The sequence below is a fragment of the Paralichthys olivaceus genome, chromosome 8, assembly GCF_024713975.1.
Source record: "Paralichthys olivaceus isolate ysfri-2021 chromosome 8, ASM2471397v2, whole genome shotgun sequence".
Classification (NCBI taxonomy): Eukaryota; Metazoa; Chordata; class Actinopteri; order Pleuronectiformes; family Paralichthyidae; genus Paralichthys; species Paralichthys olivaceus.
Window position 1 is genome coordinate 2,873,529 of NC_091100.1, and position 12,585 is coordinate 2,886,113.

Below are 12,585 nucleotides of genomic sequence, written 5' to 3' on the forward strand. Positions count from 1 at the left end.
TTTGTCGAGTTGAAATCTCTTATTTTGTTGATGATGAGAGACTTTCTGTCAGTTTACTTTTGGGTCATGGGGTTTTCCTAATAGTGTCTCCGTGCATAGTAATCTGAACTCCAGCAGCTTTATGGCGTACATAATGACCACTTCTGCTGAAGGAAATAACCATAAATCATGTTGTTGTACCAACACCACTGCTCATCCAGAGTCTCCCTGTGAGAGGACAATGTAGTTTGTAATATAAATGAATTCGAACTCTGGGGTTTCGATTCTAAAAAAATTACATTTGTATCTGGCTTCATCAGGACGGTGTCTGAGGCTGTTTTCTGGTTTCGTTGAATACTTCATGTCACCCATACTTCCACATAGATACAGTGCATACAACATAATTATTAAAAATGTTGAGGATACAGTCACAGTCGTGGGCTGTTGTTTGAAAGAAGGTGGTTCCTGAGATATTTTAGATTGATATCTGGAAATGGAGGAGCAGGAGAGGACGGTGGACGTCTCTGAATCGTAGACGATGTGACGCTTTAGACGTTTGGTTTCAGCATAGATTTGGAAATAACTGAACCTTTTCCAGATTCATACTCACTAGTGGTCACTGGGGGTGCCCACCTTCGACTAGAGGTCGTTAGCTTTTTCTTACATAGATAAATATATGACATTAAAACCAGCATTGTTGTGTTTCATCAAAGGAATGGGTCCATGGCTTACAGCTGAAAATAACCACACGGTTTTAAGGGTAGTATCTCTTAAAGGTTCAGGATAGGCAGGGTTAAGATTGGGGATATGGTTCTAGTGAGGCTGTCCAAAATGAATGCAAGTCAATGCAGTGTCCTAATAAGAAAGGCTGTGCTGTGCTGTGTGTGTGTGTGTGTGTGTGTGTGTGTGTGTGTGTGTGTGTGCAGGGCTGTGGGGGTTGGAGGCTGCAGCTCTCTGCGCTCACAGATTGGAGACACATTGCGCTGAAACGCAACAAGTCTTGTGTAATTCTCCTCCAGCTGTGATGCTGTGATGCAGGACACCAGAGACCAGGAAGATAGAGGTAAGTTTCTCCTTTTCTTTCTCTCCCTCGCTCTCTTTTTTATAATTCAATCTCCCTACAATGTGACCCCCCGGCTCTGCTGGTTTCTGTGAGGCACTCAGAGGATTTTCAGTTTTGCTATCGACTAAAGATGAAGCATAAAACACAAGGGGTTTGAAAGTTGTACCAGTTTTTTTGGGGGAAAAACAGTAAAAAACAAAACAAAAAACAAAAAAATCCTCTTTTCGTTGCCTTATACAAACAGCAGAACACAGGTGAGTTCATTAAAGTCAATAAATATGTACATTACTTAATTAATTCATATTTTCATCAGATTTTTTAAATGAAATATGTTCTGTATATTTAGTTTATGAAGCCTATTGTACGAGGTTGTTTCCCCCTCACACACACATAAGCTGATGTGCGGTTGCTATTGGATAAATCTGCGTGATGGCGTTTGTGTCACAAGTAGACGATGTTTTCGTTTTTTTTGGGGGGGGGGGGGCTTTCTGGAACCCCTGGAATGGAAAACCAGGGGGAACAAAGCAAAGGAAATAACATAAAACGAAGGAAGAGGAGGGGGAGAGAGAAGTGCAAATGAAGGAGGAGGGCGGAGAAGATGATGGATGATGAGTAGAAAAAATGGAGAGGAAACAACCTGGAGCAGATAAAGGAAACGAAACCAGGAGAGGAGGAAATAATAAACCTCTTCACTTCCACCTGATAGGAAACAAACTGCAGTGCACACACACACACACACACACACACACTTTCTATCCAGTGTTTTCTGTTCTTTTTATCTTTAATTTGCTGCTGCTTGAACTAATGCATAGACGTCAAATAGAATCAACAACCTCCCATGACCCTTCTCTCCCTCTCCCTCTGTATCTGTGTGGGGAAACGCAGGAGCTTTCTATTTAATGGATTAATGCAGCTTTTAAGGGCTTTTATTCTATTCTGCTCATCTGCCCAATTTGGCCTGTAATTACTTGCATTTGTATGGACTATGTTTTAACCGTGTGGGAAGTTAATTGAAGCTAATGTTGTGTTTGAAATCACAGTGGTGTCGTCGCACTGCAACTGTCAACGCAAGAAGAACACACAGATGTTTTTTTTTTTAAATCACCTCCCGCACTCATGATTTAGGGGAATGTGTAGATATTAACTTTGGGTATGGACATATTTTGGTGTTTGTGCTGCATGTATGAAGATTGTGCGGGTCGGACGGGGAAAATATCTACGCATATGGAAATATTTGTATTCTTCCAGTTTGTGTTGTAGTATAGGTCGGACATTTCCGGACATTCTATCAGTGAAAAGTGACAGGAAAAGGGCCAGAGAATGTCCAGAGCAACTGACTCTGACATTTCGGTCCAAACTTCAGAGCTTGCGAGCACGCTAGCATGTTTATCCTTGTGTGAAAAATGTAAAGCACATTCATGTGTGTCCTGTGAGTGTATTTGAGTCGTACGGCGTCAGCAGGACGGGGAGTATTGATCAAGGTCATTAATCTGGCTTCTTGTCAGTCTTTGTAATGAAAAGTGTGGAGGCAGTATAGCAGCGTGAAGGGGCGGCGGACTGGGTCCAAACCTGCAGATCTGTTAATTGAACATGAGGAAGTCCACTGCCCCAGGGGAGGAGCACTGACGGATCACCAATTAGCTGATGGTGCATCCGTCTCGGGGTGAGAAAGAGAGGGGAGTCAGGGGGAGCGCAGTGTGATTTGTGATTTTTTTTAAATAATCCTGAAGATAATCCACTTTTCCCACACGTCTATTTTTATTTATCTTCCATTCCTACCATGTGGACTGCAACTTGATTTTCTATTGAAGCCGTTTATTTATATAAAAGACCGATGATGGAGATTTGTCAAACACCAGAAGTTTCAGCAGTACCGTCACACCCTAAAATAAATATCAGTCCCCTAAATATACGAGAGTTTTTCTATTAAGATCTACAAATTACACACACACACACAGACAGAGAGAGATAGAGACAATGCTCAGTTCATGGCATTGTTGCCTTTGTCTCTGAATGTAAAGAGCTCTGGCTCTTGAATCAGCGATCATTTGGACTAGGTTGTTTATCTCTTTCACTTCTCAATGCAGAGCCTTTTGGGCCTTGTTTGGATCATCCATCACCATAGCAACCTCTCCCAGGAATTTTTTTTTTTTTTCCTCTCACCGAACCTGGTCGCAGAATGGCAGACAAAAGAGGGGATGCCTTTTGGGAAGAGAGACGGTCTCTCTACTCTTATTGTGTGCTGCAGAGATTACGATGGTAGTGTGTAATCAGGACCATCAGAGTGTGTGTGTGTGTGTGTGGTCTAAGGGAGACCTTAGATTTCTAATTTAGTTATATTTTTCCATTAAAAGCCCTTTAATATAACTCTTCTTAATATAAATGTTAATTCCCCTCCCAGATAATAATAACTTATAATATGTAATAATAACTGTAATAAGGTCGTTCTATACCTGATAAATCTGCATCTGTAACCCCAGCATCCTTTGCATTTGTTGGATTTAAGTTGTACATTTTGTTTATGCACCTTTTTAATCTGTTACAAATGAGCTTTTAATGGTTTTTCTCTTCTCTACCACTGCAGGACCATAATTACTGAGACACTGTTTTGACATATTTTGTTTTCAATTTAATTTATTTTGCATTTGGTTGTTAAAGAATAACTCCCTTTATATTTGAAATGAGTAGTAAAGTTTTCATTTGCACTTGGATTTGTTGGACCATAGAAAAAGTGCATCAAATTGACTTAAATCTGTATATTAATTAAAGAACAGTCAATATTCTCATACATTTTAAGTCATTGTACGTCTCACAAGGTCAGATTCAAATAATATTTACACAGAACATCTGATGCAGAGTCAGTACTGTTACTGCTTGCATCATCACAGAGGTTAGTCCAGTCCGGAGACAAGCGGACGAGGGTTGGCTTACTTTGAGAGTGTAGATTGTCTGTAGGTGTAGCTCTTGACTAATGTCAACTGGGATTATAGTGTTACAGGCAATGGAAAGGAAAGGAACTAACTGCCACAAATTTTACCTCACCGAACAAAAACTAATATTTGCACAGGGCATTTGCTTTACTTTGTGTGCATGTCTTTCCAAACCGTATCTCTCTTAGTGTGGTAATGTTGTCTTTGCCTCTTTCTCCTGCATCACTGTAAATTATTCGTCCTTCCCATCATCCTAATTAACGCTGTTGAGTTTAGGTTGTGGAGGACATGTCTCCATTATTTCTCCTCCATAGGTCAGTTCATTTTGCTCCAAACAGAGCACCAATTATCAGCCACGGCCGTAGCGGATGAGGGTGTGCCTTTGTGCAACGTGGTGGTTATTAAGACGCCAGTATGGCTTCGTAAACAAGTCTCGTACTAATAGAACAAAGTGTGTTATGTTTTTGTTGTGACGGAAGGAGAGTTGATTAGCAGTTTAGTATTCTACAAGCCACTGGGCGGAGATTGGACCCAACTCTTTTAAACTTTTGTTTCATTTCAGTATGTCTCTGAATTTACATTTTTTTCGTTCTTTCTCTATTTCTGCCACAAAATGATCGCGACCGCAATATTTTTAAAATTATTATCTGAATTGCGTTACTTGTTAACTGTGTTAGTGGATGGGACATGGGCCCCAACCTAAAAACTACACGTCAAATACATTTTCTCAAAAAATACTTTCTGTCCGTTTATGTCCTTTCCTCATCACACTGATGTTGGTTCCATTGTTCGTGTTCCTGATAAATTTGGCTCAATGTGTCAAGAGGACCTAAATATTACTGAGGCTGACACGTGGACACGAGTGTTCCTTCTTTATGTACAGCCTGTACAAGATGGAACCAAGGGAAATTAGCCTAGCTTAGAATGAAGACTGGGGGCAAGGGGAAGCTGTTAGCTGAATGAAGAAGGAACACTGAGTGTTGCACAGGTTCCCCTCTTGTGCCAGAGGTGTCGTTAGATTTTACCTTTGTTGATGAAACTTACTTGGCTTTGCCTTTCAGGGATGTCGACCTGTCACTGATGGGATCTTATCGACTTCTGTTGCCTCATAGTCCTTAACGCCAACATGGAGGTCATCCAAGGTTCCTTGCTGCCTCAGGAAGCTCCGACTTCTACCTGGAGCAACAACTCTGTCCCCGCCGTCTCCCATTTCCTGCTCCTCTCTACTCCCTCTGAACCACTTCTGAGCTTCACACCAACCGAGGGCACTTTCTTCTTTAACTCCAGTCAGAACTGCACCAAACCCGGATCGCTCCCTGGTTTGGCGGGAATTTTCATCCCTCTTATCTACGGGATAGTGTGTGTTGTTGGCCTGGTGGGAAACACTCTGGTCATCCATGTTATAGTCAACTACACCAAGAATGAATCAGTCACCAACATATACATTCTCAATTTAGCCATTGCGGACGAGCTGTTCATGCTAGGTCTGCCCTTCTTGGCGGTGCAGAACGCGCTGCTGTCCTGGCCCTTCGGCTCTCTAATGTGCCGTGTGGTCATGACGGTGGACGCCATCAACCAGTTTACCAGCATCTTCTGCCTGACTGTGATGTCCGTGGACCGCTACCTGGCTGTGGTGCACCCCATCCGCTCCTCCTGGTGGCGACGTCCTCATGTAGCCAAGGCCATCAGTGCCACAGTTTGGGCAGGGTCTTTTGTGGTGGTGCTCCCGGTGGTGGTGTTTGCTGATGTGCTGAAGGACGATGGGAACTGCAGCATCGTGTGGCCGGAGCCAGCAGAGGTGTGGAAGACATCTTTCATCGTGTACACGTGCACTGTTGGTTTTTCCTGCCCCCTGCTGGTGATCTGCTTGTGCTACCTGCTGATAGTCATCAAGGTAAAGCATTTACACACAGGTTCAGATGTGATGATAACGAATGGTGAAGCGGGAGAAGATGCTGGTTCTAGAAATGGTTGCGATTCCTGTTTAAAATATTTTATGTTACTTTAAACAGAAACAAATATTTCTGTCAGTAACGCCAGTAATGACCATGCCTTTTAATTCATTTAAATAGTATTTCTGATGTCTCGTCATTATGCAGCTAAAATATCTTTTGCTTTTCTATCAAAGGTGCGGAGTGTCGGAAAGCGGGTGCAAGCCTCATCCTCTCGAAGCAGGAAGTCAGAGCGTAAAATCACCCAGATGGTAGTTGTTGTGGTGGCGGTGTTCGTCCTCTGCTGGCTACCGTTCTATGCTCTGAACATTGTCAACCTCCTCGTGGTCCTGCCAGGGGACTTCAGGGGGCTTTACTTTTTCGTTGTCGTGCTTTCATATGCAAACAGCTGTGCCAACCCCATACTGTACGGATTTCTGTCTGACAACTTCAAGAGAGGCTTCAGGAAGGCCCTGTGCCGCACTTCACGCAGGGTGAAGAACAACAGGGCCTGCACGGAGGTACAGCGGCCCACGGAGGAGTGGGGCGGCATTGTGCTTCAAACACTCAAGAGTGAAGGAGCCAGCAATGGTCAAAGGAGAGAGTGTGGTGACAACAGAGAGGAGGCAGAAAACAATGGAACAGAAGGGGCCATACAGATGACTGAAATATGCAAAATGTCAGAGGATGGTGCAACAGAGGGCTCAAGGACAAAGGTCGTGCAGAGGGGTAAGCCTGAGCCAGAGCACTCTGGTCAGAGCGCAGACCTGACGGGAAAGGGTCAAGGCTCCGATCCTCCTGACACAGTGTCGTCTGTGGCCAGTAAAAAGAAAAACAACTGGTCACAACCTGAGGAATTCCTGGACAAAAAGTCTGTGCTGGAAATCAGTTATCTGTGACGGACTGTGGCGCATTCCGTTCAAACAGCTGCTCAGAGACATTTGAATTGGATGTGAAATATTGCAAACAAGATTAGATTGAGACAAAGAGTCTTTTTGACATGTAAGAGAAATGTAACGTGATGTACCGATAGTAAGAACACATTTATGTATCTGAAAGGCAAAGAAAACTGCTGTAAGTATTATGAAGTACAGTGTGTAGTTATTGTAAATAAGACGTGGAAAAACAGTGGTATTTTTCTTGTTTTTGTCTTGATTGATTTGCGACTATTTTACTATTTGCACACATATATATCTATATCTAACGCTATTGACCCTCTAATGAATGCAGAGGTTTTATGAATTTCAGATGTAAATTCTCTTCTTCTTTTGTGCAAAGTGGGAACACTGCTCCTCCGGAATTCCTTGAGGAAAATATCTGGATTTCCGTGTATTTTTGTAGCGATTAATATTACTTCATGTTATTGACGCTATTGATGTGATTCCAACACATTTCTCTTTGGCCCAGTTGTACGTGTAGCGGCCTCTGCAATGTGAAACCATTCATTTTTTTGGGTGGAGCTTCTAAGGATGAATTTGTTTTCTATCGGATCTAAACTGTTGTGCTGTGAACTGCATGAGGACAACAAATAAAATCCTTTAACTTATTAAACTGAACATTTAGATGAAGAAGATAATACAGATTTAAACCTTTAGACAATCATACGTTGAGAGAATTATTTCTTTTTTGGCTTTTACATTGATTCAATTCTTAGAAGACGCAACATCATATAAAAAAAGATATTTATATAAAAATATAGACACTAGATTTGTTTTTATGGTTGAGGTTGTTGTGTTTTGCAGTGCATAGTGAAATCTGTATGAAGACCAGCGTGTTGTAATTAAAGATTCAGTGTTTGTAGTAAGATGTATCGTCAGTCGTGTTGTGAGAACTTTGGTGAAGCGAGTGTGCTGAATAAATGTTTACAGTTTTTATTGCATGTATAAACCTGGTATTGTAAACTACCGTGTTACTTCAACTACTGCACATATTACATGCCTGTATGTAGTATGTAATATCATGACATGTAACTGTGCAACACTTCTCATCGTGATCTCTCTGCTGTGTGTTGTTCAAAGAAAAAACTGGAATCAAAAACGAATCCTTTGCTTTATTTTCAAATGCTACTGAAATAACATTTAACAAATGTGGGTTCACTTTAAACATTTTCAGTTTAAACCCAGAAAAGCTGAAGCAGTTTGTTGTGCGACCACGGCTGCCCCCTAGTGGTAAAGAAACCGTCAAATCATTGCTTTTATTTTTGAAAGCATCAGTTTAGTTCATTTCAAAACACCTGATGTGCTTTTAAAGAAAATAACGTGATGGCACCATAACAGATTGGGATGTTGGCTGTCAGTGTGTCTAACCTGTTGAAGCACTGGATGTGTGTTTCACATGGTTTCAGATTCAATTTTACAATCCATCAATTCTTCCCCTCATCCTTCAGCCTGCGCTCATTCAGGAACGACTTCTCCAATCCACTTGAGGTAAGGCGGGTTGCCCTGGTCGATCGGCAGGCTGATGACTTCGGCCACTTCATAGGGATGGTTGGAGCTGAACAGGATAATGAGCAGTTATGAGACACACAGCCTGGGGCCAAAGTACATGTGACGAGCGCCAATTAAATTCATACTCTTGGATTCTATGAGTCCCAGCAGCTGACGGAAGAGAGGATCAACAGCGTGTTCCTCAGAGAGCTCTACCTCTGTGTTTAATTGACACCGTCGGTTCGATGCAGCTGTGTGCTCTGCATTGATCTTCCAGAACCAGACTTTCTGTTTCAGTGGGCTGTTTTTTTTTTTTTTTTTAATTAAAGGTTATAAAAGCTGACTTACCGGACGTACTCAGCCAGAGCGGGCACCTTGGAACTTCTCGTCTTTATCATCTAAACGAGGAGAGAAACACGGGGTCAACTTGACTGACTTCATCATGTTTGACGATACGTGAAAATGTTTCATCATGTGCCGTGTTACTATATTAATAATAATAATTCTCGGACCCTGATTGTTTTGACTTTTGCCACTCAAATGAAAACATTTTTTTTTTCTACAAACGACATTCAGGCCATGAAAGATCGCATTCTAGTATTAGTCATATTTCAGAATAGTATTCAGGAGAACGCGTCCTCCTGAAGCTACGTTTCACTTCACTAGATCCAGAATCTCGAGGAAGGATTTTCATGCACACATAAATATCAGTCTCCTATTCCTGGATCTGCCCCTGCACAAAATATCACGGCATTGGTTCAGCAGCTTTTGCATAATCCTGCACACAAACAAACAAATCGAGATATAAATAATCTCTTTGGCAGAGGTAACTAGAGTCATTAAAGAAACATGCATGTGTGTGTGTGGAAGGAAAAACCATTATCACCAAGGTTGTGTCTCATTCACTCCTCCCTTCTCACTGTAGAGGGAGTTCCACGTGGAGGATTACAGTGAGCTCATCTTAATTTTGCTAATTTAAAATATTCCATATCAGTGTCGGTCGGTTCTTATTATACTGAGAATATCTTCCACATGAATAAATGGAAATTATTTGGTTTCTGCAACAAATTTCAATCTAGGCTTTTTTTGTTCACCACTGATTCACATCTGTTGCCTTTTATTCATTTCTGTTTATTCAGACAAGACACAATTTTGTTTTTCACATCATACAGTTCTCTCTTCTTTCTTTCAGAACAAGCACAGTGATTCAGAGCAGAGCACTTGTCTATCACAGTGACTATGTTGCACCTCTGTCTGATTCCAAACTCTGTCTCCACCTAGTGCACAAATCAAGGGGTTTGAAAATGGAAAGTTATTAGTCAACACTCACCAGCAGCACCTCGTTGTCCTCCTCAATCTTCCCCTGCCATTCGTATCTGGAGAAATGAGACAAAGTAAATAATGTAACTAGGCTCTAATGTTACAGGACAAAATCATTTATTTATTTCAAGTGGTGTCTCCCAATTTCCTTACACTCTCTAAAAACAACCGTCTCATAACTTACATCGATTTGATCGCCGGGACAATGTTGACACAAGCAGCGAGTTTCCTTTCCACAATCCCCCTGTGAGATGGAGACAAAGACAGAATCGGCCACAAATGAAGATGCTTTAAAGAACCGGCAAGAACGAAGAATCCTGTCGACTGAAGATGAAAATCCGTTTTCATTTTGTCCAGTCAGTCACCTCAAGAAGATCAGGAATCACTTTATTCTTTAGTAAACAAGATAAAACATTTTATTACCTGGCCAAATCTTTAGCTACGGTGTCGTTAGGACAGGTGACAAAAGCTGCAGAGTGTGTGCCTGACATGTACGTCTCAGACGCCATGGAGAACGCCCTCAGTCCAACAGTCCTCAGCAGCTGGAACATAAACACACTCAGGAGCGACGTCTGTAAGAGGACGACACAGAGGATGAAGTCCAACAATATGTCAAACATATGTCCACAAGACAAAACACGAAAAGGCCATCAAAGCCGTTTTTAGACGAGGACTGTTTGGGTCTGGACATTATTCGGAGTTTGCCTTTAACAACTGAAGAACATAGCAGAAGATTGTATGAGTCAGACTTTTTTTACAACAGAAAAATGTCCGGAACAGTCGGACGGGGGGTTGTGTCTGGCGAGAACATACAGGAAGTGGGATATGACGTATCAATTCCACTGCAGGAATCATTCTTTCTTGTTTACAGCTCATCCGACACAAATGTCTTCACGCAGACTTCTTCATCATCTCTCTCTCATCCTGTGTTTTCAATTCTGTGTCCGTCATGTCCGGATCGTGTCTGGAGAACAGTCCAGTGCGTGTGTGTGTTAGAGAAGTCCGGCTCTGCACACTCACCAAAGCTAAAGCTTTAAAGGATCCACCTCGCAGTGACTCTGCACTGGGCAGCCCAATGCGCATTTCCTGAGCAGGTCAAACACAGAATGATGGTTAGTCTGCAAACAGAAAGTCACGGTGACTGACTCCAGGTTGTGTGTCTGTGTCTTTGTGTCAGTTTATGTTGTTTTATTTTGGTTGAATGGGGGAAAACAACAGACGATCAGATCATGTGTGTGAATTACTTTTAATCAGGTGTTTAACAACTGGAAAGAAGAGGGAGGATGTAAAGTACTCTGTGCAAAGGTTTTTTAGGTAGTAGAGAATTTGAGTCTTAAAAACTGTACACAAGTAGTACTTTGTTTCATAGTTCATTAGGAAAAATTGTGTCAAGCAAGCTTTTATGATTTGGGACAACTACGGAAATATGTAATTTTAAATTATAAGCAGTTGAATCATGTCCTTAATCTAGGACTTTATTTGTGATACATGGATGTATCTGGTTGTATTTTTACTTCGTATTTCTGCATTTAGAGTACTGAGCAAAGTTTTTAGCCACTGAGAGCGAAGCGATGACGCTTTCAGAATCGCACCATGATCCGTTTATTCATCAAATGTGTGATTGTGGTCTGTGAAACATCACCGGTTCTCTTCTGGACACTCACGTGGGTTAGAGGGTTTCTGCAGGTTACGTTTAACACTTCATCTATGGGAGCATCAAATGAGCGGTAACATAATAAAGAGCTAGTAGTGAGAGTATTTCAGACGTTTTAAGGCCTAAGGGGTTTGACTCCCTGCTCTCCTTGACTCTGCAGGTCTGTAGGACTCTGGACCGAGTCTGAACTGATCAGAGGACACACAAGAATGCAACATGCTTAATAAATAATAATCTTTATTTATATCTCTCCTTTCACAACACAGGTACAAGGTGCATTAGTTCACAGCAATCGAGTACAGATCCAGAAATTTAAAAAAAAGGTGCAGATTAGAAAAGAATAGAAACAAGATCAAATTAAAACGTGTAGAAGTTCTGCACAGTGCTCTTTATATTTCATCTCCTGTTCAAAGTGAGTTGGATGAATGTTTGGCAGCTGATTCTGGGTCAGCTGTAAAATCCTTCAGACATTTCCTCAAGAGTCACAGTCACAGAGTTTGAGCAGCCGAGGTGTTGACGTGGGTGTGTTCGGCTAACAGTGGCGTTAGCTGTTAGCCGGGAAGCTAACAACAGCTAACAGGGTGAATTGTATTTAGCTAGCAGTGGCGTTAGCTGGGGAGCTAGTAGCAGCTAACAGGTAAATTGCGTTTGGCTAGCAGTGTCGTTAGCTGTTAGCCAGGAGCTGACAACAGCTAACGTGTGAATTGTGTCTAGCTAGCAGTGGGGTTAGCTGTTAGCCAGGAGCTAACAAGAGCTAACATGTGAATTGTGTTAAGCCAGCAGTGGCGTTAGCTGTTAGCCGGGGAGCTAACAGCTAACGCTGGAGGAAGAACAAACTACAATAAAAGGAATTAAATCACATAACCGACGATAAAGTTCGGACTCGAGTGCGTGAAACAACACAAACAAGTTAATTTGTGTTATTTTGTCCGTTAACTCACCTCCGGACTGCTGCTGGACACTGACACGTGCTGCCGTAGAGCGCAACGGCTGTGTGTTTGTAGAACTGTCGTAAATAAGCAGGGGGCGTTTATAAAACACTTTATAGTGACACAGCTTCAATTATATGTATATTCTCTCTCTCTCTGTGTGTGTGTGTGTGTACATATATCTCTTTATATATTCTATATTATATATTCTATATATATAATCTAGACTTATTGTTTGTGCCATTTTATTACCTGAAGCCTGGAAACACGAAGGACAATTTGACATCACAAACACATGTTCGATCCAATTAATAATAATAATAATAATAATAATAATAATGAACAAGAACTGA

At 41.7% G+C, this 12,585-nt stretch overlaps 2 protein-coding genes across 4 annotated transcripts; one reads left to right on the forward strand and one right to left on the reverse strand.

Annotated features, from left to right (window-relative positions):
• Positions 1 to 908: 908 nt before the first annotated feature.
• Positions 909 to 6,945, forward strand: LOC109639273 (somatostatin receptor type 5). Its single transcript, XM_020102651.2, has 3 exons — positions 909 to 1,042; positions 5,034 to 5,866; positions 6,101 to 6,945. Exons 2-3 carry the CDS (start codon positions 5,099 to 5,101, stop codon positions 6,800 to 6,802), a joined length of 1,470 nt encoding a protein of 489 aa, XP_019958210.2. The 5' UTR covers positions 909 to 1,042; positions 5,034 to 5,098; the 3' UTR covers positions 6,803 to 6,945.
• A 988-nt stretch (positions 6,946 to 7,933) lies between these two features.
• Positions 7,934 to 12,348, reverse strand: LOC109639275 (protein CutA homolog). Of its 3 annotated transcripts, none has more exons than XM_020102654.2 (7): positions 12,245 to 12,348; positions 10,670 to 10,767; positions 10,073 to 10,191; positions 9,834 to 9,893; positions 9,660 to 9,705; positions 8,678 to 8,727; positions 7,934 to 8,396 (listed from the first exon to the last, which is right to left on the reverse strand). In XM_020102654.2, the coding sequence occupies exons 2-7, from the start codon at positions 10,730 to 10,732 to the stop codon at positions 8,297 to 8,299; spliced, it is 438 nt and encodes a 145-aa protein (XP_019958213.1). In that variant the 5' UTR covers positions 10,733 to 10,767; positions 12,245 to 12,348; the 3' UTR covers positions 7,934 to 8,296. The 3 variants fall into 3 exon arrangements, with proteins under 3 accessions (XP_019958213.1, XP_019958211.1, XP_019958212.1); XM_020102652.2 differs by having other exon boundaries at positions 10,073 to 10,221; positions 12,245 to 12,344; XM_020102653.2 differs by having other exon boundaries at positions 10,073 to 10,221; positions 10,670 to 10,735; positions 12,245 to 12,325.
• Positions 12,349 to 12,585: the final 237 nt, after the last annotated feature.

Excerpts from the sequence above, each read along its gene's own strand:
- LOC109639273 (XM_020102651.2), top strand. The coding sequence starts at position 5,099 with ATGGAGGTCATCCAAGGTTCCTTGCTGCCTCAGGAAGCTCCGACTTCT. Across the intron at positions 5,867-6,100 it reads ACCTGCTGATAGTCATCAAG|GTGCGGAGTGTCGGAAAGCG; the intron begins GTAAAGCATTTA and ends TTTCTATCAAAG.
- LOC109639275 (XM_020102652.2), bottom strand. The coding sequence starts at position 10,732 with ATGCGCATTGGGCTGCCCAGTGCAGAGTCACTGCGAGGTGGATCCTTT. Across the intron at positions 10,222-10,669 it reads CCTTTAAAGCTTTAGCTTTG|ACGTCGCTCCTGAGTGTGTT; the intron begins GTGAGTGTGCAG and ends GTCCTCTTACAG. Across the intron at positions 9,706-9,833 it reads GTCCCGGCGATCAAATCGAT|ATACGAATGGCAGGGGAAGA; the intron begins GTAAGTTATGAG and ends TCATTTCTCCAG.